Source organism: Calypte anna, chromosome 28, assembly GCF_003957555.1.
Source record: "Calypte anna isolate BGI_N300 chromosome 28, bCalAnn1_v1.p, whole genome shotgun sequence".
Lineage (NCBI taxonomy): Eukaryota > Metazoa > Chordata > Aves > Apodiformes > Trochilidae > Calypte > Calypte anna.
In genome coordinates this window covers 4,902,793-4,929,225 of record NC_044273.1, presented here as the reverse complement: position 1 = coordinate 4,929,225, position 26,433 = coordinate 4,902,793, and the positions used below count along the sequence as shown (strand labels likewise).

Genomic DNA, 26,433 nt, shown 5'->3' with positions numbered 1-26,433 from the left:
CCCCCCCACAGGGACCCCATGGACCCCCCATAAGGACTACATGAACACCCCCATAGGGACCCCCATGCACTCCCCATAGGGACCCCCCAGACCCCCCACAGGGACCCCATGGACTCCCCACAGTGGCCCCCCACAAGGACCCCATGAACACCCCCATAAGGACTCCATGGACCCCCCCCCCACAAGGACCCCATAGACCCCCCCCAGGGACCCCATGGCACCCTAAAGCCCTATAGGCACTGCATAGGGACCCCATGGACACCCCAAGACTCACCCTACAGGCACCCCCAGCCCCAGGGGGGGGTCACCTCATAGCCCTACAGGCACTGTGTGGGCACCCCCCAACTCCAGAGACACCCCCAGGACAGAAACTCCAGACCACAACACTTTTTTTTTTTTTTTTTTTTTTTTTTCCTTTTTTAATATTTCCTCAACTTTACAGGGTTACAATTGTCTTAAATATTCTGCAGTTTAAATACAATCTGTATAATAATGTTATTATAAAATGTAAACTTTCAGTGTTTTTATTTTATTTTATCTTCTTTTTTTTTTTTTTTTCTTTTTTTTTTTTTTTTTTTTTTTTTTTAATAATAATCAAAAGTTTCAATACCTGAATGTTTGCAAAACTGAAATATTTCACTGGGGGCCCCGGGTGCACCCAAGGCCGCCGCTCTCAGAGGTAGAATGTGGTTTTTATTCTTTTTCTTTTTTTTTTTTTAAATCTTTTGTGGTTTTTTTGTCTTTTTCTTTCTTTACCTGAGTTAAGATATGCACGCTGGGTCAATGCAGCTGCAGCTGTGTCCGGTCCTTTTCTTTCTTTCCAAAACCCCAAAGAAACTGATTTAAGCTTTTTTTTTTTTTTTTTTTAATTATTTTTTCTTTTTAAATCGATATGCAAAAAAAGAAAAAAAGAGGTGGGGGGTAATATGCTGTCAAAAAAAAAAAAAAAAAAAAAAAAGGGGGAGGGAGGGGGAGAAGGAAGAGGAAAGGAATAAAAATAATTAGAAAATAAAAAAACAACCAACCAACCCAAACCAGTGACTGTACAAATGCAAAAACTCACTAAGAAAATCTAATGCCCACCCCGGGCATGAGAAATCATCCATCCCCCACAGCAAAATCTCTCCTTGTGGGGAGCTGAGCTGGATCCTAACAGCAGGAGCCCCCCCCCTAAAACCCATCCCATGGGCTCCTGGAGCTTTTCCAGCTCTGGAGAGTGTGAGAAAAGGCTGAAAAAAAAAAAAAAAAAAAATTCAGAAAGGCTGAAAAAAAAAACCCCCAAATCCCCTGAGATCACCCTGCCCCAAGTTTAAAATAAAATAAAATAAAATAAAATGAAGGGGGGGTGTTTTATCAGCATGGGACCCCCCCCCCCCTTTAAGCACCTGGGGAAGGGGGAAAAAAAAAAAAAAATCAAAAAAAAAAACAAACCCCTGTGCTTGAGGTGAAAACCTGAGGAATTGAGATACCGAGTTTGGGGGGAAGGTTTCGGTATCAGGTCGTGATTGTGTCTCACGCAGATGTGGGCAAGGAGAAATATAGAAATGGGGAAAAAAAAATGAAATTAATCAGAATCTGGCTGGAAGGAGGGAGAATGATGCTGAGAAAATAAATCCATGGGGCTGGGGGATGCTCCGGGGGTCCCGAAGGACGCGGATGCGTCCTTCGGGACCCCGGAGCATCCCCCAGCCCCCCTGAGATTCCCCAACGAGAGGAGGAAGGAGGTGAGGCAGTTCCCAAGCTCCTGTTTCCCTGATGAACACTCAATATTTAACATTCTGCATGTTAAAAGTTGGATTTTTCTGGGTTTTTTTTTTTTCCCAGAGAATAAAATAGAAGCTATTTACAACCAAAGGACAAGCTCTGAACAAAAAAACACCAACCCGGGAGAGTGAGGAGAGAGTCCTCAAAATAAAGGGGAAAAAAATAAAATATCTCCCGATTTCCAATTATTATTATTATTATTTTTATGCTTTTTGAGTGCTGGGGAAGGGGGGGGTTTCACTAAAGCTCGCGTTGGCAGGCGTCCGTGCGTCTGTCTGGAGGTAACACGAGTTAAAAAAAAAAAAAAAAAAAAAATAATAATAATAATTATTAATAAATGTACAGTGCAAAGTGTGATGTGAGTGAGGTAAAACGGTCCCGGACCGGCGCGGCGCAACGGGACAGCCGGCGGCTCCGGCAAAACCCCCCTGGGCTAAAGCTTTTCTGCCTGGCAAAGGAAAAACCAAGAGGAGAACAAGGGCAGAACCCAACCAGAGCTTGGGGAGAACCCAGTGAGACTCTTGCAAGACCCCAACCAGACCCTGCGGAGACCCCAGCCAGACCCCGGCCCCCTGAGCGCTGCCCGGTGCTGCTGGGGGAAGGGTCTGGGGGTTCTGGGGTTGGGGAGGGGGGATTAAGGCGAAACGTTGTTGGAGGTAGAGCTGGGGGGCACGGCCAGGCTGGCCGGGGTGGTGGGGGGCACGGTGCCACCGCCGGTCCCCACCGCGCTGCTGCTGCTCCGGCTGCCACCACCGTTGCCTTTGGTGTAGGCAGAGGAGGGCAGCGAGGAGGAGGAGGAGGAGGAAGGTCCAGGGGTCTGGGCAAACAGCACACCTGGGGAGAGAGCAGAGGGGCTGAGGGGTTGAGCCGGGGGGCTGTGCCCACACTGCGGCTGAAATTGGGGTGGGGGGAGGCTGGGGGGAGAAGCCCCCAGCCCCTCACCTGTGTAGACGATCCCGTTGATCTCCACGGACATGCTGATGCTGTTGGTGCCGTTGCTGCCCGCGCCGGCGGCCGAGTCCTGGCGGTTCTCTGCCGGGGGAGAGCCGGGTGACCGAGCCCGCCGGGGCCAGGGCCCGCGGTGGCTCTGCGGGGCGGGGGGACGGCGCCGGCACTGACCTGGCGAGCGGGTGCCCTGGCTGTTGATGCGGATGCTCATGGGCAGCTGGGCAGTCATGGCCAGCAGGTTCTGCTGGAGCGCCCGCTGCATCAGCCGCTGCTGCTCGTCCGTCACCAGCGCCAGCTTCTTCTCCGGGGGCTCTCCCGATTCCAGCTTCTCCCGCAGCTGCTCCAGGGCCACGGCTTGGGCGGCCGCTGCCACCTGCACCGCGGCCGCCTGGGCTGCCACCACGGGGTGTCCAGCCAGCGAGACGGGCAGCCGGCTGGGCATGGAGATGGGGATGGGAGAGTCTTCTTCTGCGGGGCAGAGCAGGAGGTCAGGGACGCTCTGGATGGGGACCACTGGGTGCCACCACCCAGAGGTGTCTCCAGTCCCGGCACAACAGCTCCCGTCTGCCTCCTGCCCCCCACATGCCAGAGCCAGGTGACTGGAACTGGGGTCCCTGAAGCCAGCCGTGTGCCCAGAGCCTGGGCAGGGGACAGGACGGTGACCCCTGTGGGGCTGTGACCCCGGTGCTGGGAGGAGGCAGCCATTACCTTTCTTGATCTTCTGGACGGGAGCGATGGAGCCTCCGTTGGTGGCTGAGGCCAGACCCAGTGCCGGCACCGGCAGCTTGGGGGAGGAGAGGAGGCCATGGGTGCCACTGGGCGAGTAGGTGAAGAGGGAGCTGCCGAAGCCCTGCCGGCGGCCTTCCCGCCGGTTGCTGTCGATGGCTGCCTGCAGCTCGTTGGGGTTGCTCAGTCCCCGCTTCTCACATTCGTAGGGGTACAGGTACTTCATGTACCTGCCAGCAGACAGGAGAGGGTGATGGGGCCGTGGCGGTGCCGCCCCCTCCTCAGTCCCCCTCCCCGTCCCCCCCAGTCCCGCCGCGGCCCCGCTGCTCACTGGGTGCGCAGGGTGAAGGCAGCGCTGGTGATGGAGGTGGGGAGGTTCAGTCCCTTGGTGATCTCTCTCCACAGCTTCTTGTTGATCACCTCCACCAGGCCGCCCTTCTCTGTCACCAGCGTGTACAGCATGTACAGATCCAGCACCTGCTTGGCCATGATGGGGATCCTGTTCACGGGGGTCCCTGGGGAGGACAGAGCGGGTCCGGGTGCTGCCTTCTCACTCCCCAGGCAAAGCAGGGAGGGGGGCAGCCAGCGAGACCCTCGAATGGCACAGGGGCCGGGAGGCTGCTGCTCCTCCCTCCCTTCGGGATCCCCCATCTCACCCCAGACACAAAGGAAACAGAAACTCGCTGTTTTCAGCTGCAGCCCCCGAAACAGGGCCGAGGGCGGTTTCGCAGGCTGAGTTATTAATAACAGCACTGGCGCTTCCCGGCGCGAGGGTCACCCGGGGGGGGGGGTCACCCCTCCAGCCATGGGGAAGGGGCTGTGGCATCTTCCCCCTCCTGGGGGTCTCTGCTCTCCTCCTTCCAGGCGTGGGGCTTGGGGGGACCCCAGACAGCTCCAGCCAGCAGGCCCCAGCCCCCCCGTGCCCACGCTCATGCTTCCCCCAGCACTTCCAGCTCTTCTCTACGCAGGAACTGGACCCTCAGCTGGGCAAATGCTTTGTTTTCAGTCCCTCCCACCCCCTACCCCCACCCCGTGCCCACTCCCCAGCCTGGGCCAGGAGGCAGTGGGGGGGATTCACTGCGAGGGGGTGAAGCAAAGGGAGGGCTGTTGGGAAGGGGCTGCGGGTGCCGGATGCGGTGGGGAGCGGGGCTGGAGCGGGGGAGGGATGCGGGCACCAGATCCAGCCCAGCAGGTTTGACCCTGCTGTGCAAAGAGGTTAAAAATTAACCAGTGGCCGGGACAGAGCAGTGACCTCAGGGCTGTAATGAGGGGCGAGGAAATGAGACCCCAGCCCCGGGGGAGCGGGGTGGGTACAGAGGGCTGGGGGGGGGCTCACCTCGCTTCTGCATGAAGCTGAAGAGGTCGTCCAGGAACTCCTTCCTCCTGGGGTCACCATCCAGCTCATACAGCTGCACAATGAGAGGAGAGAAGTGCTCAACAAAACTCCTGATCCTGTCCCCTGAGCCTCGAGCCCCCCCAAAGCAGAATCCCTGGGGTTTGTGCCCCCAGCCTGAGCGGGTCAGCTCAGGGGGTGCCCTGCATGGGGCCAGGGGATTCTGAGGGTCCCTGCTCTGGTGGCTGACCAGGCCGTGCTCCATCAGGAACCCCAGGACAGTGGAGCATTCCCCCTGCCCCTCTTGGAGCTGGGCCCCAAAACACCGGTGCTGAAATTGCAGCCCTGCCCCTCACCTCACCCTGCAAGGCCCCCGGCTCCTCCTGGGAACACCAATCCCAGTTATTTTTAGCATCCACCATGTGCTTGGCACGGAGTGGAGCAATGCTCCAGCACGATCCATCCTCTGCACCTGCAGCGCCGGAGGGAACCGGTGCTGGGAGCTGGTGAGCTCCATGGCGTGCCATGGTGTGAGCTCGTGCCTGCTGCGGTGTGCTCAAAGGGGGTCCCTGGGGGTACAGCCCTGGCAAATGGGGTCTAATGAGGGTGCTGAGCTGCACCCAGCTGCAGGATGCCCTCCCAGCCGCAGGGCACCGCTGGCTGCCACGCTGCCCAGCAGAGCCTGGTCCCCTCTGCATGGCACAGCCAGCACCGAGCGTGGCGGGGCACAGCGAGGCTTGGTGCCCATGGGTCAGCAGCCGTGGGGCTGGCAGCCTCTGCTCCTGCAAGAGCATCTCATGGCACCACTGCCAGAGCAGACCCGGCGGGACGGGCCGCATCAGGCAGCCGGGACGAGGCCTCTGGCAGAGCCGCGCCTCGAGCACCCGGTTCTGCCGGGGCAGCTTTTGTTGGGACCCCACCCCGTGCCCGACAGTCCGGCACATTCCTGACTGATTTATGGCAGCAGGATCGGCCGGCCCGAGCACCGGCATGCCACACCACGCCACGCCACACCACGCCACGCCACGCCACGCCGGCTCTGCCTCGCCCCGGTGCTGGCAGCCCGAGCCCAGCGCAGTTTCAGCCGAGAGGCGGGGGGATGGTGGATAATCCTGCCCACCCTGCAGGGGTGTCAGGGCTTCCCAGACATGGTGGGGATGGACACCACAGCCCCAGCCCCATTTTTTTCAATGACAACTTTGAACAACTGCCAGCGGAGCCGCGGTGGCCGGGAGGGGCTATAAATATTGCCACATAACTCGCCAGGCATGCGGCACGGGGCCTGCACTGTCACCATGTCACCGGCTGGCACACGGGCACGGCCCACCCCAGCTTGGCCGTCACCCCAGCTGTGAGTGGGGGGGTCTGAGACACTCCCCCCACAGCCCCCAGAGAGGATCCGGACCCCTCAGGGCCAAGCTCCTGCCCAGCCGGCGCCAATCAAAGGGATCAGTGTGGCTGCACTGATAAGAGGGGCAGGGCGCTGCCGGAAAGCCATAAACCCCCAGTTCCCCTGGAAACCTCACCCGGCCCCTGCAAACCCCCAGGGAAGGGGCCCGAGCCACTGTCAGCATGGCCAGACCCCTCAGAGACTCTCTCCCACTCCAGCAACTGGTCTGGGGGTCTGGTGGGACCCCAGGACAGGGGGAGCAGAATGGTTTCCCCCCCGGCAGGGCAAGGCTGGGACGCGGCACCACGGGCACCACAGTGTTTTTTGGGCTGTCCCTGACTGGCTGAAGGATGTTGGGCCAGTGCCAATCCAGCCTCCCCCGTTTCCTCCAGCAGCTCTGAAATCCGGAGAAAGGGCTTCCCTGGTGCTCAATCCTGCTGGGTCCTGAGCCTTCCTCCCTACCCTCAGCACTCTGTGGTTCACCCCCAGCCCCTTTAACCCCGCTGGTAGCACCGGGAGCAGGAGGGGGGACGGGGGGGGTCACACACAGCCTATTAACCCACGGAGCTCTAAAAATCGATGAGCTGCTGTAAAAACGTCAGTTCATTCAATTTTTATAACGCCAGCTCTTAAATAACACCGCTCTGCCCCCGCTGCCGGCGGGAGCTGCGCCTGCATTTTGGGAAGCACAAATGTGTCGGTTCATTTACTGCCGTGACCCCCCCAGCCGTGAGCCCCTTCCCCACCCCCTCCCCACACCGGCTCAGTCCCGAGGGGAACGGACACGTTTAAGAGGATGAAAGAAAATTAACCATCAGCTGAGGAAAGCGTGCGCCGGCCGGGCCGCGGGGATTAGCAGCAGCAGGCGGGGGGCTGCCCCTGCCCCCGCGGCCCCGGTGGTCCCGCACCAAACCCCGGTCACGCTCCCGACACCGGGACAGAGCCACGGGGGTCGCCGGGTTGGCCAGGCTCATGGCCTCCAGGCCCTGCCGGCACACCCGGTGTGGCTGCCGGGCAAAGGACGTTTTGCAAGAGGCCGCTTGTGGTTCCTGGACGGATTTCGACAGCTCGGCCGCTGCTCAGCAGCCTCTGCTGCCGGGCAAGGACGTGGCCACCACGGCTGGGACGTGCCCTGGCTGCACCCAGCAGCACCCGCCGAGCTGCCCCGTGCCCCCTCGCTCCCTGGCACAGACAGGGACATGGAAAAGGACAGATGAGTGACTTCCAGCAGCCCCTCGCAGGATTTCCTTGCACTGAGGGGCTGTGTGGCCCGCAGACGCTGAGGAGCAGCGTGGGGGAAAGGTCACACGTTGGGGCTTAAAATAAAAATTGAGGAACAGAAACGCGTTCTTGTTTCGTCAGAGTGTGAAACTGAGAGCGCAGCCGGGCTCGGCTGCCACCGGCATCACCGGACCGAAATCAGCAGGTGCCCATGGCCGGCCGGTGCCAACGCTTTGCCCGCTCCAGCACGGCTTCGGCTCAGCACCCAGCGTGGTACCACATGGGCTCAGTATAAAGGTGACACCGGCTGCCTGGCAGTGAGCTGAGGAGAGGCTGCGTGGCTGCCACCGACTCCATCAATTTCCATTTCGTAATTAGGGAGGCCGAGGGGAGGTGGAAACGACTTAATCTGTAACACAGCTGCCCCGAGAATATCCTCTTACCACCCAGCAAGAGAGCGTGGTGCCAAGGGATGCCGCGGCATGGCCAACCCCAGCCCGGTAGCCAAGGGATGCCCCTGATCTCTCCAGGAGCCCCCATGACTGGGGGACGTGACCCCATGCACCCGGTGCTCCCCCAGCATGGGGCAAACATCCGGTGCCACTGGCACAGCCGCGGTGCTGAACCCGCCTCACCGCCAGCACGACCCCCGGTGAGGTCCAGCCCCACGTCCTTGCGGGCGGCTGGGGACGAGGTGCCAGATGGCTGTTGCCAGCAGATATATAATTAAGTGGAAGAGGAATTAGGAAGGCGTCGGGCGGGTGGGCGGCGCTGACCTCGCCCCCCAGCACCCCGGCAGGATGCTGGCCCGGCGTTTGGTGTGGATGACCGGATTAACGTTGCAAACCAGATCAGGGGAAAATCCCAAGCCCCGTTGGCTTCCAAAGGGCTGGCGGGGAAGGTGGCCCCTCGGCAATGACAGGAATGCGGGAGAGCCCTCGGCACGGGCGCGGTGCGTGCCGGGGGTCCGCAGCGATAACACCCCCCAAGCAACCCCCCCTCCCTGCCCCCAGCCCCTGGCAAGGAGCACAATTAAAGCAGGGAGGGGAAGCGCCATTTAAAGAGGCTCCAAGCGCACGGTCCTGGCAGGGGACTCCCTGTTGGCTCCCGTGCTAGGGCCAGGGGGTCTCCCCAGCTCAGGAGACCTCGCCTGCCCCACCAGGAACCTCAGGGACCCCCAACCAGAGCAGGGTGCATGGGGCAAGCTCTGCAGAGACATCCCGCGTCCGAGTTCAAAACAACCCCCCCCACAGCTCGGTTCCGGGTTTTCAGGCCTCGGGGAATAATTTTCAAGTTTCTTTTCCATCGCCAGGAAGTCACGACGCTTGTGGCTTTCCTTCTTTCTCCTTGAAACCGGTTTGGGTCGGGCATGCTGTGCACGGGGGAGGGACAGACCCCCAAGCACCACAGCTGGGAGGGCAGGGGGGGGGAAGACCCCCTCCCAGGGACTGAATTTCTGTATTTTGGGGGAAAATAGGTAGGGAGAGCCCACCCTGGCAAAGCACTGGTGACAGGTACTAGGGCAAGTGTCTGCTCTGCTTGATTCCAGCCCGGGGTGGTGGTGGGGGCACACGCATTTGGGGGCTCTTTCTCTCTTTCGTTTCTTCCTTCCTTCCTCCAAGTGTCCCCTGGGGACTGTCCCTTTGTCCTGCTGACAACCCAGGGGCTATGCTGGAGGGGGCGGGGGGGTGAGACCGCGCACACTAATGAGTTATTTAACGAAGAATAAACAGGCGGGCGGTGTTTCCTGTCCTGCTCCTGGCCCAGCACACAGCCCCCCAGCCCCCCCACCATCAACAGCGTGCCAGGACCCACAGCCAGGGCTGGAGGGGGCATTTCTTCAGAAAAATAATGTAATTGGTTAAAAGCAGAGTGAAGGGCTGATGGGGAACCCAAAGCAAAGGCTGCGGGTGACACCAGCGTGGTGGTTTCCTGCAAGATGGTGGCTGAGGCCACACAGCCCCTTCCCCGGGCAGGGTCCCCCCAGCGTGGGGGGACGGGGTGTGCCGGGGCAATCACTCCCAGCAAAGGGCAAAGGAGAGTCTGGCTCCGATCCTGCCATAGATAAAGCGCTCAGTTTAGGGACGGGTCACCTCCTGACATCCCCATCCCTAATCCCTGGTGAGCCCCCCCAGAGCACAGCCTTTGGGAAGGGGCAGCAGGGGTGTGTGCCCCCCGCAAAACATCCAGGGCCTCCCCCCAGCACTCCCCAGCTGGGAGGGGGCTGGGACACGGCTAAGCCCACTGACCGGCCCGGTGGGATTCCTGCGGCCGGGGCGCCCGGGGCGTGGGCAGCCGGGGAGGGGGCTGAGGGGCTCAGGCCCTTGCTCCCGCACTTCCCGTCGGCACTATTGTTCTCGCTGGTTCCCAGCATTGTCCCCTTGCACAGGCTGGGACGTGGCCGTGCTGCAGGTGCCTGTTGCCACCAGTGCCCCCTCCTCGGGTTGGGGGCTGTGGCACCCCACGACCAGCAGATCCTGCAGCAGAGGGACAAGCCCAGTCCTGATCCCCGGCCACCACGCCAAAGGTCTGGGGGTCCCAGGACCCCCTTGTTGTCTGGCAGAATCAGGGCAGGGAGTGTCCCCCCACCAAAGGGGGCCCTCCTTGCCATCCCCCAGACCGGGCAGGCGGGAGCAGCCGCACGGGTGACCTGGGAGGACACAGGCCAGCGCCGACACGGCGGGTGTCACCGCGCCGCAGAGGGGGACCTTGAATGGGCGAATTAGTCGCCGTTTAACCTCCCTGACCCGCCATTGTCCGTGTGCCGTCGGCCGCGCTCCCCGCCAGGCCACGGCTGCTCCTCCTGGCCCGACGGCAGCCGCCGGGACACCACGCATGGAGCTGTGGACCGGAGCCACCCGGTGCGGGGAGCTGCGGGGTCTGGACTGACACCGGCTGCCAGGATGGCTGCACCATGGCTGCTTTTCCCCTTCCCGCAGAGGAGGAAGTGAATCCTGCTGCAACCACGCTTCCAGCAGTGGTTTCAGGGGCACGGCGTGCCAGGATCCGGCTGAAATAAAAACCTGTCCCAGCACCAACACACGGAAGAGCTGCCTAGTGGGGGGGCTGGGGATCTGTGCCCCCCACCACGCCAGGGCTGGTGCAGGGGGTCCAGCCTGGCAGCAGCACGGTGGTGTCTGTGGCCTCGCTGTGTCTGTGCATGCCCTTGGCGCTGCCTCGCTATCACTCTGGACCTTGTGCAAATATTAATTCAGTGGAGCTGGGCGGTGTTGAGAAAGCTCAAACCCAGGAGCAACACCCAGGGCCTGGCTGGCAGCTCCACACAGCACCGAACCGGGGAAACCGCGGCTGGAGAAGCAAAGCTTTTCCTAACAGAAAAACGATAAAAAAACTTGGGGTGCCCAGCAAACCCCCGCCTGGGCTGTCCCCCCATCCTCTTCATGCCCTCAGAGCTGGTGAAGCCCCACAGGGCAGGGGGGGATCGAGACCCCCGAGTGAGGACCAAGCGTGGGTGCGGTGGTGCGGGAGGGAGCGGCGGCTTCGTGAGAGCCCAGCCCGGGTTTAAATTCCACCATATGTAAATGATCGTCTTAGCAAGGGGATCGCTGAGAGCAGGAGCAGATGAGTCACCGGCACCGGGGCTTCCACCGCCGGGATTTGTCTAATTGCAAATCTGTTCCTCAAATGCTGGGTCCCACACCTCCGGCTGGCCCCAAGGCTGGGGGGGGGGGGTCCAGGAAAGGACCCGCCGGGGGCTCTCCCCAACCCCCAACCAACACCTGCCCCTCACCCTGGCCCCCGATTGCGGCACCTCCGGCCGGGCCCCAGGACCTGCTGCCATTTCTCCTGCGGTTTGGGCCAGAAATAGGGCAATGGAGCAACGCTGCGGCCTTGCCCAACCGCTGGGCTGCCGGGCGGCTGTTTGCTTTGCTGACAAAGGACTTGCTCTCGTCTCTGCTCTTTTTTTTTTTTTTTTTAAACTTCTTTTAAATAAAGCCTCATTCCTGTTAGTTCAGCTGTGCCGGAGCTGGGAGGTGGCCACCTCCGCTGCAGCCCTTGAGGCAGCCTGGGGGGCTGGGGACTCCAGAGGCAATGCCCAGGCTGGAGGGACCAGAGCAGAAGGAGCCAGTCACCTACCTGGGGGTCAGCCAAAATCAGCCAGGCTGAGCACCCGGGCAGGAGGGACATGTCCCCTGTCCCCTGCCTTGTTAATTATCCCAGGTCTCATTGGGAGCTTCTCACACGGACACCCAGGAGTTGGGCTGGGGGAGGCACTCAGCGGTTAAGCTGCTCTCACCAAGAAGTCCCTGACCCCCAGCCGGGGCTCCAGTGGGATTAGGGCTCCGGGAAGGCTCCCTGAGCACCATGAGCCGATTACCCTCCTGGATCCTTGGCCAGGAACACCCTTCAGCGAGTTGAAGGCATGGGACAAGATGGGCAATGGTTGCTTTTGGGAGGGGTCCAGCTGCAACCTGCCCGCTGCCCCCCAGCCCCTCAGCCTGCTCCAGTCCCCTCCTCACCCTGTTATCTGCCGCCAGCCCATCCAGCTGCTGCAATCACCTCATCCCGGCACCCGGCCCGGGGCCCCAGGGTGCTGCTCTTTATCTGTGCCCCTGCAGCACCGGCCGGAGCAAAACCGCCTTTGGGGTGGGGGGACGGCAGCCCCCAGCCGGAGATGCCTCCCCGGTGCCCCTCTCCCCACGCTGGGGCCCCTCACCCTCCCCGGGGGCGGCTCATCCGCTCGGCTGGCTAATGCAATAAAGCCCTAATCAATATTTTAAAGAAAGTAAATGGACCCTCCCGCCCTCGTTAAGAGGCCACAGGGCCCCTGCTCCCCGCCCCGCTCCCCCGGCCAGCTTTGGGCTATTTAAATACAAATAATCCACAGGAGAAAGGGGTCCAGGGCCTCAAGCCAGGGGGGACACCGAGGGCAGAGGGAATCCCTCGCCCCTCAACCCGAGGTTTCTGCATCAGTCCCTGGGGGTTCTGAGGAGAAATGGGCTTTTCCTCAGACACTCCAGTGTTTCCCCAGGAAAATCCCGGGAAGTGCTGGAGTCCAGCTTCACCCTCGCTGAGGTGGCCAGGTTGCTTTCGGTTTATTTTTATTTTCCCTCCAGCCATTGCCCTTTGAAACACCGTATCTCAGGGAACGCTGCCCGGCACCAGATAAGGGCTGAGGTTTTTGCCCCTGAGGAGGCTCAGGCGTCCCCAGTTGGGACAGCTTAAAAATCTCCCAACCCCCCCAAAATCTGGCACCAGGACCACCCCACTGGCCTGCCTCCCCCCAGCATTGCACCAGCTCCCTACAGCCACTGAAACTTCTAGAGAGGGAGAACAGAGATGGGGGGTCTGACACCAGCCTGTGGTGCCCCCAGTGGGAGACCCCGCTCTGACAGGACACGGTGCTGTGGGGTGCACATTCCCCAGGGAGTGCAGGAAACTCCAAAAAGGGGCAGGAAACTCTGCTGCCCTCACCCAGCACTCCTGGTATTAGTCGGGCACAGTAATATGGGTAACGAAACAGAAAGGTGGGGAGGAGAGTTCTCCAGGGGCAAAGGCAGAGCCCCCCCCAGCCTGGGGCAGTTTTTTCCCCAAGGCCAGCATTACACAGCAGGTTTTTGCAGCACACAGTCTGGCAGAGGTTGGCTGATCCCCTTGTGCTCTGGTGGCTGGTCAAAGCTTGGCTGCGCCGCCAGCAACACCACGGCAGGAGAGCAAACATCAGCACCAGAGCTCCAGGTTGGGTGTCCCACCAGACCCCCTCCTCCCATGGCCAACGGCAGGGACACAGCAGCCCAAGAATCCAAATGAAGCAAGACAGAAGCACGGGGGGACAACATGATGGCATCTCCCCACAGGAGCCCCCTCCCATGCCAAAAATTTCCTTTTTTCTCCACCCGAGGAGCCACCGTGCCTTCAGCAGCCACTGTCCCCCAAGCCCCCCACCGTGCCGGGGGTTCCTTTGTTCTGCCGGCGCGGGCAGCCCCCGGGTCAGGGGGTGAGGTGACCTCTGCCTGCGCAGTAGCTGTCCCCAGGGACGGGGAGGTGCCACGCGCCGGCTCCCTAACCTCCATCACCTCCATAACTCTTCCTCACGCCCTCCCCCCTCAACTGGGCCCCCTCCTCCCCCGGCCCCCCGCAGTTCAAGCTGGCCCAGCCCTGGTTTGCAGGAATCTGTCCCAGATGGGTCAATAAAAAACCCTGTGGTGGAGGATGAGGCACCCAGGGTTTGGGGGACCGGTCGGTCCACCAGCTCTGCACTGCCCGTGGGGACCCCAACCTGCTGGGATGTGGGGAGGGAGAAAGCAGAGTTCCCCTCCTGCCCACGCAGGTGCAGTTCAGCCCTGGGAGGTGCAGGGGGCCACACACTCCCCATGAGCTCGTGGAGAGTAGAGATGGTCCCAGCACCATGGAGCTCCTCTGCAGAGGAAGAGGAACCCCAAAACAGCCCCTTCCTCACCGCAGCAGAAGGCACAGCCATGCTCACAGCACCACCAGATCTCCTTTGCGGGGGGTCCCAGATGCGGTGCCCCAGCCTCCCATGCTGCGGGGGGTCCCCCTAAGGTGCCTCTGCCCCGGGGAAGGGGCAGCAGAGGGGCAGGGAAGGGGTGACCCGCTGGCCGCAGTGGCTGCCTCGCGGCGGCTCTCCCTGTTTACATTCCTGCTGCTCCTTCCCAAGCCTGGCTGCGCCAGCTGGGACAGGGCTGGAGCGGGCGGCACGCGCTGGAGGGTGGCCAGAGGAGCTCCCGGCCAGCACCGTGCCGAGCCAGCCCCTGGCCTGGGTCCAGCGGCCGCGATCCAAGCGCCGGCGTTGACATGCCGGGGAAAGCCTCTCCCGGCTGAGCGCTTCGCCTCCACTCCTACACCCCCGGCACAGCAGTGGCAGCCGCTTTCCTCACCCCGCCAGCTGTTTCCACAATTACCCACCCTGCTGGGCTCCCCCCACAGACCCCAGCAAGCTTTCTGCTGGGAAAGGGGTAGGGAGGCAGGCAGGGGGTCGGTCCCTTCTGCCGGCACGGGCTGGAGGGGCTGAGGATGCGCCACAACTCGCGCTGGTGTCCCCGAGCACTGTGACTGCAGCAGGGACCTGGCAGAGCCTCTGGCACGGGTACAGACTGCTGTGCCAGCGTGGCACGTGTCTGACCACCCAGCCCCAGATTTTCCTGTTGGATCCTGAGGGCTGGGAGCGATCGCTGAGCCTGCGGGCCCGGTACGGCACCGAGACGGTGACAAACAGGAAGATCACGGCTGTGGTATCGGAAAAGCCTTTTCATAGATACGCGATCGAGTCCCCTGGCCTCTCGCTCCCCGAGGGCAGGAAGCACAAAAGAGGGAAACCACAAGATGAGAAGGAGGTGGTGTGGGCGCCAGGGTGCAGGGACACGGGGCAGAACCATCCCTCCTCCCCACAGCCTGGCCGGAGTGCGCCGGGGAGAGTGGCTGCACGCTCCTCCTGCCCCTGTGCGGGGCCACCACATCCAAATGTGCCACCAGACTGCAACAGCCCCTTCCCCCTTTTGGGAGAGATGTGGTGGGCCAAAGGGAAAGGGGCAGGGGCCGTTGCATCCCTCCCAAAAGGCCACGGTGCCCCGGCTGCTCCATCTGGGTCCCATCTGCTGCTGTTGGCTCCCGCCCCTTCCCCCAGCACTAAACTCAGATGTATTTAAACACACACATCAAAGGGGCCGGGCAGCCCCCGGGGAGCCCCAGCACGCAGCACATTTCCTTCTATTAGCCAAAAGCGGGGAGCAGGCAGCTCCAGCGCCAGGGGCCAGGCTGAGCCCAGGCACTAAAACCCCACAGAAATCCCTCATTTTCTTAGTGGCAACAACAGCAGCATGACCCGAGGACCCTGCTGGAGGCCGTGCTGCTGGTAGGACACGGGAATGGGTGGCAGAGCCAGGAAGGGACGGGCACAATGGGGGCACACGCGTCTCAGCGAGCACCTACTTGCTTGAACTGCTCCTCGTAGGTCCAGTCACCGTGGTCAGGTGCCGGTGGGGGGGGCTGTGCCTGGCCCGGTCCAGGGGGCAGCCGCTCCGGTCCCCCCGGCAGCCGCTGCTGCTCGCCCCGGTAGTGCTGCGGTGCCAGGGGCTTGCGAAGCAGCAGGGATCCCGCTCCTGCTCGCACTGCCTCAGCTGAGCTCAGCCCTTCCTCTCCCATGTCTTCCTCCTCCTCGTAATCTTCCTCTTCCTCCTCCTCCTCTTCCTCCTCCTCCTCACCCAGGTCTTCTTCAAAGTCGTCTTCATCCCACTTGCCCTTCCTAGAGCAGGGAGAGAGGAGAGATTTGGTCCCACATCAGGCCGGGACTGGGTTCCTAAGCCAATCCCTGTTCTCCTCCTGCCTGCCCCACAGCCACCCCAGTGCTGTGGAGCTGGGACCACCCTGTTGGTGGGTGGCAGTCCTGGGAGGCACCACTGGCATCCCGGCCGTGGCTCTGGCAGCAAGCAGGGCTCTGCCAGATGGCTCCCAGCCCATTCCCTGTCCCAGCAAGGATGTGGGCAGGGAGAGCCAGCCATGAGGGCTGTGAATAATTCAAAGCACAACCAGGATCCTCTGTCATGGCCTGGGCTCCCTGGGCAGGAATGAAATGTCACCCCATGCCAGCCCGGCACAAGGAATCACGGCTCCTGAGCCGAGCTGCTCTTGGAGCCTCCTGCTCTGGGGTGTCCTGGCAGCTCTAATCCCCCTCCCCACGCTGAGATCTACTCAGCACAGCCCCAGCAGCCTCCCCTGCCACTCCCCTGACCCAAAGGAGAGCCCACATTCCCAGCTGGCTGTGCCAAAGCCCACCAGGGCGACTACGTCCCTTCCCGTTCCCCAAAACCACGAGAACGGCTGCTCTGGACCAGTGCGTACTCACAGATCCTCCTCCTCGGAGCCCATCTCCTGCTGGAACCCACCATCTTCCTCCTCCCCACGCTCCCCCTCTTCCTCCTCTTCCTCCTCCTCCTCGGAGGCCTGGCTCTCATCCGACAGCCCCGGGCTGGACGAGTGGCTGAGGCCGGCGGCCGCTGCCCGCATGGCAGCCAGGGCAGCCATCTGTGCCCGCTGGATGTGCGCACTCTCGGGCTCTGCTCCCTCCTCTGAGGGTGCTGGGGCCGGGTCCTGGCCGCGGCTGCGGGCTGGGATGCTGGTGAGGGTCTGTCCCGGGGCTGGAGGGGGCTGCGCCGGGGGTGGTGGTGTCGAGTGCTGCTGCTGCTCCTGCTGCCGCGCTTCCAGCGCCTGCTGCAGCCGTGCGCGCTGCTGCCGCTGCAGGTTCTCCATCACTGCCTGCAGCTTCATGGCTCTGCCGGCGGCCGCTGGGTCCCCGGGAGGGCTGGGGGCAATGCACCCGGGGGGCAATGCCCGGGAGGGGCTGGGGACAGGGCCTGGCAGGCTGCCGCGCTCCAGTGGAGAGGGGGAGCGTCAGGGGGGCTGCGGGGCCCGGGTTGGGGGTGTGAGGGGAGCCGAGGGTCTGCAATGCTGTTGGGTGTCAGAGCAGGAACTGCCACCAGGTCAGGGCAGAGGGATGTGCTCCCCAGCTCCCTCAGGCTTGTCCTGACGTCTCTTTTGCTCAAGGGCTCCAGCGGGAGACGTGGGCACGTCGGGATCAGGGTACTGCTGCCAGGCAGGTGCTGACACCTCCGAAGGCTCAACAGGCAGCGAGTGCAGCCCAGCACATCGCCCCTTCCCGGGCACCTTCCGGGGGGCGGCAGCCTCGGGGTCAGCGTGGTGTCCCCCACTCGGGGCCAGGTGTCTCTAGTCCTCAGCCCACTTGGCGTCTGGCAGAAATCGGTGCAAACCTGCCAGGAGAAGCAGAGAGAGGGTCAGCGGGACTGGCAAGCAGGAAGGGGTTAAAGACAGCACAGGAGCCTCATTAATCTCGAGCTAATGAGATAGGGAGGCCGGGCTCTGCTGCTGGAGGGGGAAGGGGCCTGCAGGACCCGATAGTCCTGCCCGGCCCTGCAGGCAGCGGATACCGGGGTACGGGGCACCAGCACCCACCGATAACAGAGCAGTGAGCCCCCCACCAGGGACACAGCACATCCCCACCCAGGGACACAGGGAAGCTTGGTCACCCTCATGGCAGGAGCAGGCAGCTGCCAGGCCAGTGCTCAGCACATGTGGTACCGGGGCTCACACCACACACCCCAGCCGAGGGGATCCAAAGCAGTGAGGGTCCCTGTATCCCCATATCAGCCTCCCCCAAGATGGGCAGGCAGACCTCAGACCCATGGCAAGCAGGATGCCACCACCTCCATGTCTCCCCATCTCAGGGGGCTGCAAACTGCTCAACTCTGCTTCACCCCACCAGCACCCCCAGCCTGGAGCCCCCGCGAGTCCCAGCCCCAGTCAGGGCTCTACCTGCAACTCCTTCACCGTGACCTCTTGGGTCTGAAGGCAGCTCGCTGTGCCACGGTGGCTGTGCCACGTACGGGCACAGTCTCAGCAGGGAAAACACCCCATTCCTGCCACCCCAGGGGCCAGTGGAGTGGCACAACCAGGACAACCTGGTGGACACTGGCAGCCCCCACCGTGGGACGGGCCAGCTGGTGGCAGGTGGGGACCAGCAGCTATGGCACAATCCCACGGGTTCTGGGAAGGGGAACCCACTTCCAGCACGGTGCGGTACCGCTGCCGATTGGGTGGCCGGGTCACAGCTGCTTCCCCCACGCCTCGCTGCGGCCACCGCATCCGCTCCCGGCCCCACCACGCTCAGCTCACACCACGGACCTGATGCCACCGCGGGGGGACCCAGACTGCTGCCCCCTCCCAGAAGAGGTACAGCTGGTTGTCTGCTCAGTTTCTCCTTCTCTAGCCTGGCCACCTCCATCTTGGCTTCGGAGGGGAGGCGTTGGGGCACGGGGCTGTCCCCACGCCACGGCCACTCGCCGGCTGTGGCCGCGCAGCCATCCCACGCCATGTCTGAGTTCCGTCCCCCGCGCCTACAAGAGCCGCGAGCAAAACCGGAGCGAAACTCGTCCCCGGCACGTGCTCCCCCCGCAGCCAGCCCCGCCACGAGTCGCCAAATCACCCAACGTGGGCACCGGAGCCGGGAGCAGCGCTGGCTCCACCAGCACTCCGGGCCGTGGCCACGCTGCCGTGTCCCAGGGCAGCCGGAACCTGCCGGGGTGGTGAAGTCGGAGCCCCGGGGACCGTCCCTTGGCGAGGAGCTGCGGCACGAAGGCCCGGTGACCTTGAGCTGTGCCCCTTTGTCCGTCCCGGTGGCTCGGGACAGGGGGAGCTCGGGGTCTCCCCGGTGTGCGGCCGCGCTGGGTGGCAGGCGGGGGATTTCGGGAGGCAGCACCCGCGTCCCGGGGGCAGGTGCTCGAGAGCGACAGCGGCTAAAAATACACGATGGGGGGCGGGGGTGTGAGGGACGGGGCCTTTGTGCCACCGGGGCCGGGCCTGGCCACCGCCGGACCCCACCGGACCCTGATCTGGCTCAGGCCACCCGCGGGGAGGGGGCTCCGGGGACGGCACCAGGATTGCGGGGAATGGGAGAGCGGGGAGCCCGCCCCAGGATGGACGGCACCGGGGAGGCGCTGCGGGAGGGACCCCTGGGCCGTGCGGGAGACTGAGCTCGTCCCCGCTCCCGGCCGCACGTGGCATCGGCTGCGCCTCGCCCGGTGCTGGGACCGGCGGCCCCCCCAGCTGAACCGGGGCACGGGAAGGGCCCCGAGAACTGGTGGGGGAGAGCGGGGAGACGGAACCGGGTTCGGCCCGCAGGTTTCACCCAGCGTAGCAGAGCCCGTCCCTGGAGCACCGGGGGGCTCAGGACGGCTGTGGCCCCAGCCCATCTCCCCGGTCGCGGGCCGGAGAGCCCGGGAACGGCCCCGCACGGGTGAAAGCGACCGGTAACCGTCCGCTAAGGAATGCAGGGGTAGAGCTGTTCCTGCCCAGCAGCCGACCAAGGGGATCCCACTTCCCGCAGGGGCCGCAACACCTGATCCCAAGCTCCCCGAATGCGCGGTGGAAGACCCAACCACCGTTACCGGGGGAGAAAGTGGGGGGGGGGGGAGGGGGGAGCATTCCGGTACCGTCTGTGAGGACGGGTCGGTGTGGCGTCGCGTCCCCACTTACCCGGTGGAGGTCGAACGCCGCGAAGCCGCATAGCAGCCACGGACCGCCCGGGGCTCGGGCTGCGGCGGGGCAGGGGCTGCGATCACTCCCGCACGACAGCAGCGGCGGTGGCGGCGGCTGCGGCGGCTCCTGCTCTGCCCGGCCCCGGGGCTGAATGCCCCGCCCCTTTCTTCCGATTGGCTAGCCACGCCCCGTGTTGCCACGCCCCTTCCCTTCTATTGGTTTTCCACGCCCCGCTCTGCCCCGCCTCGCCACGCGATTGGTCGGATGGTGCCGCCGCATGCAAATGTGGGAAACAGCGCCGCCAGGCGGGCGGGAGGGGAAATGGCGGGGCGGGGGGGGACGCGGCCCCTTTAAGGGTCCCGAGGCGGCGGAGCCCTTAAAGGGACCGCGCCCCCCGGTGGCTACCGAGTCCCGGTGCATATGTGTGTGAGTCCCGTCCCCCCCCCGTCCCAATAACCCCGCCCCGGGACTCCCGTGCAGCCCCACCCCTCTGACGCCACTTCCTGCAGGGAGTCTCCGGTAAACCGGACCATGGTGGTGCTGCGGGGCGATGCGGGGTCGGAGGAGCCTTACCCGTGAGTGGGGGGCTCCGGTTGGATGGGTCGGGCGGTGTCTAGGGGTCGTAAGGGGCGGCCCGGTGGGCTCAGCCCCTCTCGCATCTCCCCCCCCCTCAGAGGGTTCCGGTTGTCCCGAGGGGAACGGGTGACTGCGCTGCCCCGGGAGAGATTTTACCCCCTCGGCTCGGTGCAGGAACGCGCCTGGTGGTGTCAGAGGCTTGAGGCCGTGATTAGGATAATTGCTAATTAGTGTTTACCCCGCTGAAGGTCACAGGCGCTCTCTGGGGCTGGAGAGGCAGGGTGGAACCGGGCCCGGGGCTGCATCCACTGGTGTTGGTGAGGGTCGGGACGGGGCTATCGGGAGCCTGGGGGGCTCTGCCCCGGTCCCTGCCCGGCATCTGGAGCTTTGCTTCGAGCATCGGTCCCTTGTGCTGAACGATAAATAACAAGAACTGGTTAAACCCTTGGCAGAGAACAGGGGGCTGGGGGGCTCTTGCCTGGAGCAGAGGAAAACCTGCTGGAGTTTCTGTGCAGTGGTCCCAAAGGTGCTGGACCCCTCCCTGGGTCCCCTGGGGTGCGGGGGACCCCCTGCACTCGCATGGGGAGGGGTCTGTTTCTGAGGGTCCTGGTGAGGGGCCCAACGTGGGGCTGTGCTGTGCTGCACAGGATGAAGGTCACTGTCATCTGTGAGTCCCCTGAGCTGGGAACGAGTCCCGAGGCTCTGCCCCATGGCAGACGTGGCAGTGCCGGGATGGGTGCCAGCCCCTGAGCCAGCACCAGCACGGCCCCAGAGGCTTCACTGAGCTGGGGCTGTGCCTCTCCCCAGGCCCAATCCGGGGGTCCCCTGATGTGTCCCCCGGTGGCACTCATACAGCTGGTTTTATCACCATTTCCCCCCCCCTTTTGTGTCACCTGGAGGACAAGCCCTCCTCCCCACCCTGCTGCCCCACGGTGATGAAAGCACAGGGAACATTTTCCAGCATTTGCTTGGTCTCTGGCTCGGTGCTGGGTTTTTCTGTGGCACAACCATCCTGGGGCCACGCACGGTGATGGCTCCGGGGAGCGCTGGGCTCACAGCTGCAGAGCTCCCTGCACTCACAGCAGGGTAAGGTGACTCCTGCTATTATTGTTGGGGTTTTATCCACCTTTGTATCAAATCCCAGTCCACCAGTGCTGCCTGCTCTGTTTGCAGCTTGGGTTACAGCTCCCCACCCCTCTGTCAGCCACCCCTGGGGATACGTGTGTCCCTTTTATTGCTTCCAAGGCTGCCTCTGCTGCTGTTTTCTCTGGTTTTGGGGGGGTGGTGTGTTTTGGGAGAGTTTTTGTGTTTTGGGGAGCTGAAGAAAACCCGAGTAGAGCAGAAGGGGAAGCAGCGATGCAGAGCTCAGAAAGCAAGAGAGAAGAGAGTGAAGCTTCCTGTCTTGGCAGGGTTGGGTGAACTTTGAAACCAAAGCAGTTGCGTTTGGTGCCCGGTGAGCTCAGTTTAATTGCCACATGAAATCATCTCAGTTTTAGGATAGTTCCTAGATTGCACGCATGTCTGAGTAACGCCCTGGCTACAGGATTGTTATTGACAGAAGCCAAATGCCTCTGAGCCTACCTGGGAGCAGGGTTCTTCTCCTGGGGGGGGCTGCAGCTTGGTGGCAGCAAAGGCTCCTGCAGCTAGGTGGCTAGGGTCAGCTCCAGGAGGATGGTCACGTCCCTGGAGGATGGTCACATCCCTGGAGGATGGAGAACCAGCAAACCCAACCTTTGGTTGGGGCAGGGTGTAGTGGGGAGCAGCGTAACAGTCCAGAGGGAAGAGCTGGCATCAGGAGTGAGTGTCACTGCTGCTGGCCATGATGGGGTGTCAGGGCCCAACCACAGCCGTGGCCACGTGCCAGCTTTGGTGATGGCAAACGTGAGGTGTGGGGGGTGTCTGGCTCTGGGGGGACCCATGGTGCTGGTGGGGTTGGTCACCCAGAATGCCCCCAGCCCAGGGTCTGGGGTGGGCTCAGTTCCATGTACTGCCTGTCCCCGCAGGAGGATCGAGGACTGCCTGCCCCCCCTGGAGGACTCCCCCGTCCAAGAGGTTCTCCCCTCCAAGAGGAAGCAGTACTACATCAACAAGGCCATCCGCAACTCCGACCTCATCCCCAGGGCCAAGGGCCGCAAGAGCTTGCAGAGGCTGGAGAACAGTAAAGAACCAGGGCTGGGTCTTCCCAGGGTGGGCAGCCCCTGCTCCAAACCCTCTGCTGTGGGAAGAGGGGGTGCTGGGGGCTCAGCCCCCTCTCAGGAGTTTTGCTTTTTTCTCCTCCCAGCTCGTTTCCTGATGACGCTTCTGGAGCGAGATGAATGTGGGAGCGATGAGGGTGAGCTCGCCCCCTCTGCCCCCCCGAGCATCTTCACTGAGGCCTGTAACAACGAGACCTACGTGGAGGTGGGCACAGACACCCCCTGCCCGGGTCTGGGGGGGAGCCCTGGACCAGTCCGTGTGGCTTTGGTGGGACCCGGTGTCTGTACCTCCAACCCAGCACCCTCTGCCTCCAGTCTGAGCTGCTGCTCCTGGGCTGTCCCTGGGGTGGGTGGGTGAGGAGGGGGCTCCTGGGGTGCCAGGGAGTGGCCATGCAGTGAGTGGTGGGGGGCTCCCAGGACACCTCTGCAGTGTGGCCTTGTCTCGTCAGATCTGGAACGACTTCATGAACCGGTCAGGAGAAGAGCAGGAGCGAGTTCTGCTCTACCTGGAGGAGGAGGCTGGGAGGAAGCACAGGAGGAAGCTGCCGGGCAAGAGCAGGGACAAGTGGAAAGGTGCTGGGAGGGGACACTGGGTGGGGACAGCCTCTCCCTTCCCTCCCATGTGTTTTGGGGACACATCCTGCTCCCTGTGCCCTCCGCAGGGCATCCTGCACCTCCCCCGGTGCAGCCAGGGGGCTGATGGAGGCAACCCCTCAGATGCTGCAGCCAGGGGGGATTATGCCCAGCAGACCCCCCCCCTTCCATGAACCCAGGAAAGTTGGTGGGGGTTGGGAATGGCTGGGGTGATGGGCACAGACCCCCAAATCTCCAACACCCTCCTTGGCTGGGGAGGGTGGTGATGCTCCCAGGGTGATTCTGTGCAGATGCAGGAGCACAGGGGGAGGCAGCTGGGGTGCTGGGGGGACATTGGGGTTCTTCTGAGAGGTACTGCTGTGCAGGGATGTGATCTGTGCCCTTCTGTCCCCTCCCCAGCTGCAGAGCACCCCACAGACACCCCCCAGGAGTGTTTCCAGCGCATCAGCCGCCGCCTCCGTGCTACCCTGAAGCGGGGCCGGATCCCCATGGTGAGCTGGGGGGGGCTCTGGGGAGTGGGCAGGGCTCTGGCCATGTCCCACAGGCTGCCTTGACCTCAGAGCTGGACAAGGGCTGAATTTCAGATGAGCTGCTGGGGAATGTGCTCCAGTTCCCGTTTGAGCTCTGCAGCTGGGGCTGACTGCAGACAGACATTCTGCTCCCTCTGTGCACGGCTTCTCCTGCCTCAGTTCAGATTTTTCTGGTAGTTACAGGACACCTCTGCCTGGTTGTGTCCCCATCTCTGCTGGGTGTACAGCAGGTGATGGGTAACCCAGCGTGTTCACCCACAGGGGTAGCAGAGGAGCCTTTGCATGACAGCCTGCATGAGGCTATTTGGGCAGAATTTCAGTGTGTTTTGAAAGGGATCAAACTGCATAAACTGATGAACAGGGAAGCCAGCACATCCTGGTACCACCTGGCTCGGGGACCTGAGCTGCCACGTGCTGGGCTGCTGGCCCCAGGGGTGCCTGGCTCCCTGCCCCCTCCTTGCAACGGGGCTGTTTTCCTGCTCTGTTTGTTTTCCTGGTTCTAATTAGTCTCTTAAAGCAGCCCAGGCTCTTCTTGCCCACTGGCTTCTGCTCAGTTTGTTCTCAAATGAGACTCAGTTCTGCTGCTTGTCCCGGGGGTCACGGTGCTCCGGGGAGCTGCACAGAGCTGAGCGTGTCCTGTTGGGAGAGAAGGAGCTGCGTGGCACGAGGTGTTCCTTGGCACTCCAAGGGCAGGGCTGGCAGGGGATGGGTTCTTCCCCACCTTGAAGGGTGGAGAAGGGGACATGTCCCCTTTCCAGAGCTGTCCCACAAGCAGATGGTGTTCCTGGGGCAGCAGCTCCTCAAGGCAGAACACGGGCACTGCGGGGAGCACGGAGCTGTGTGGAGTTGGAGGGCTGTGCCTATCTCCCCCTGCCTGGCTCCCTGCTTTCTCCCAGTCTGGGGGGGTCCAGCGCTGCCCCCCTTGCTGACAGCCCCAGCCCTCTCCTTGCAGGGGACACTGGAGGGTCTGGAGGAGGAGCTCCTGGCTTTCTTCTCTGTCACCCCTCGCTCCGTCTACACCGCGCTGATGGACAACAGGTATCTGCCCCCCAGGGGAGTGGGGTCCCCACTGTGTGCACCCCATGTGTGGCCTTCCCTGAGCCCTAACTCTGTCCCCATCTTCCCCCAGCTTTGAGCGGCTCCTGCTCCACGCGCTCTGCCAGTACATGGACCTCATCTCTGCCAGTAAGAGCCTCCTGTTTGTTTGGTTTGTTTGGTGATTTGTTTGGTTGCTTGTTTGGTTGTTTGTTTGGTTGTTTTTGGGGGTGGTTGTTGATTTTCCCTTCTCTCCCTCACTATCTCTGCTCTCCAGCTCGGCTTCTTCCTTCCCCCAGCCCCACCTTGTGCTGCAGCTCACAGATAACCAGCTTGGGTGTTGGGTGGCCAGGGATGAAACCCAGCAGCCAGGGTGATGGCCAGGCCCTGCTCTGCCTGCAGGGTGTCCCATTCACAGCCATTTCTCCTCTTGGTTTTGGGTCTGGATGTCTCAAAGCACGAGGCTGCTCGTGGGGCTCCAACCCCTGCAGCTGCTGCCTCCTCCCACACGGAGCAGCCGAGGCCACACCATGCCCATGGGTTTCCCTGGAAGGTTTTGTTGCCAAGGAAGGGGAGGAGAGGCAGTGGGCTCTGTCCCTGTGGAGGAGGCTTTGCTGCTGAGCGTTTCATTAGCAGCTGGTTGTCGAAAACAGCACGAGAGCACTAATGATGTTGAGCCTGGGGTGCGAGCAGGGGTGTGCAGAGGGGACGGGGGCACAGAGCACAGGGGAGGAGGGGAGGCAGCAGGGCTGGGGACACAGTGTTTGGAATCCGTGGGGGGACAGGGCCATTGCTAACTGCTCCCTTTGGCCCCCAGGTTCCAACATCGAAGGGAAACGTCAAATGAAAGTGAGCAACAAACACCACGTCTTCCTGCCCCCCGAGCTCCTGCTCTCAGACTACCTGGAGCAGATGAGCTGATGCCCCAAGATCCTGCCTGCTCCTTACTTCCTCCACCTGCCCCCAGCCCCTCGCAGCCTCCCTGGGGGGCTCATCCTTTTCGCCCCCCCTCCAGGAGCAGGTGTTGGGGTGCAATGCTGTGACTCAGGGGTGAAGCAGGTGCCCATCTGCTGCTTGCCCTGTCCCTGGGGTTCAGCTCTGTGTCCCGGCTGGAGCTGCTCTCCCTGGAACTGTTTGTGTGTCTATTTATAACCCGGGTGCTTTTAAAAATAATCGGGCTGGGCCAAACCCACCGACGCTCCTGGGGTGATTTCAGTCCAGATTTTTCTGCGGTGAAACAGCTCCTGGCAGCTGCTGAGCAAACGCTGAAGCAGCGGAAGAGCCCCAGGGCTGGCGCGTTCCCAGGCTGCGTCCGGCTCTGCGCCCACCCTGGGGTGATGCGTGGGGGTCTCGGCCCCTTCGGGCAGGGTGCAGGCTCCTGGGTGCTCTCACCTGCCAGCATTTTGGCTACACCCCGTTCCCTGCAACACTGCCTGCACCGCGTGAGGTGTTTTTAAATGTAACATAGCCTGTGTTTTTTAAAGTGTGTGTAAATATGTTGTGTGTGTGTGTGTGTGTGTGTGTGCTGGACCCTGCGGCTGCCGGGGGGGCAGTTTAAGGGGCTCCCTGTGTCCCCAGCACACGTCAAGGGCTGCATGCAGGGGGTCGCTGGGGAGCTGTGTCTCAGCCTGCTGCAGCTGCACCCCCTGCTCCTGGGAAGGTCTTTGCGGGGTTGCGTGAAGACACCAACTGCCACCAAGGGAGGGGACCCCCAGGGGCAGGGGGACCCCTCCTCGTGCCTCCTGTGCTTGTCTTGATAGAACAATAAAGCACGGTGCTCCCCAGCGCTGCCTGTGTCTGTGTTTGGGGAGGGGGAACGGGCTCGGAGGGATCGGGCGGGCATGGGAGGGGTGGGAGGCGTCTCCAGAGCACGGCCTGGAGAAGGAGGTGGGAGAAAAAAATATGGAACGCTTCACGAATTTGCGTGTCATCCTTGCGCAGGGGCCATGCTAATCTTCTCTGTATCGTTCCAATTTTAGTATATGTGCTGCCGAAGCGAGCACGAGCTACGCTGCTACCCCGCAGGTATATAACATCCTACAATAAAATGATAGCCGAGATAGGGTGAGCGCACTTCCCTGTGTAGGTTAA

The 26,433-nt window shown here is 62.4% G+C and overlaps 2 protein-coding genes and 1 non-coding gene across 3 annotated transcripts; 1 reads left to right on the top strand and 2 right to left on the bottom strand.

Annotated features, from left to right (window-relative positions):
- Positions 1–1,807: 1,807 nt before the first annotated feature.
- Positions 1,808–19,535, bottom strand: ARID3A (AT-rich interaction domain 3A). The gene is made up of 9 exons (XM_030466232.1): positions 19,410–19,535; positions 16,207–17,128; positions 15,294–15,606; positions 4,775–4,847; positions 3,770–3,953; positions 3,421–3,668; positions 2,884–3,180; positions 2,707–2,796; positions 1,808–2,598 (listed from the first exon to the last, which is right to left on the bottom strand). The coding sequence occupies exons 2-9, from the start codon at positions 16,626–16,628 to the stop codon at positions 2,399–2,401; spliced, it is 1,827 nt and encodes a 608-aa protein (XP_030322092.1). The 5' UTR covers positions 16,629–17,128; positions 19,410–19,535; the 3' UTR covers positions 1,808–2,398.
- A 352-nt stretch (positions 19,536–19,887) lies between these two features.
- On the top strand, positions 19,888–26,124 carry R3HDM4 (R3H domain containing 4). Its single transcript, XM_030466313.1, has 8 exons — positions 19,888–19,987; positions 21,992–22,146; positions 22,270–22,388; positions 22,633–22,756; positions 23,177–23,268; positions 24,260–24,345; positions 24,437–24,492; positions 25,160–26,124. The coding sequence occupies exons 1-8, from the start codon at positions 19,944–19,946 to the stop codon at positions 25,261–25,263; spliced, it is 780 nt and encodes a 259-aa protein (XP_030322173.1). The 5' UTR covers positions 19,888–19,943; the 3' UTR covers positions 25,264–26,124.
- Positions 26,125–26,238: 114 nt separating this feature from the next.
- Positions 26,239–26,345, bottom strand: LOC115599850. Its single transcript, XR_003988649.1, has one exon. It is a non-coding gene; the product is annotated as a U6 spliceosomal RNA (small nuclear RNA).
- Between the last annotated feature and the right edge of the window lie 88 nt (positions 26,346–26,433).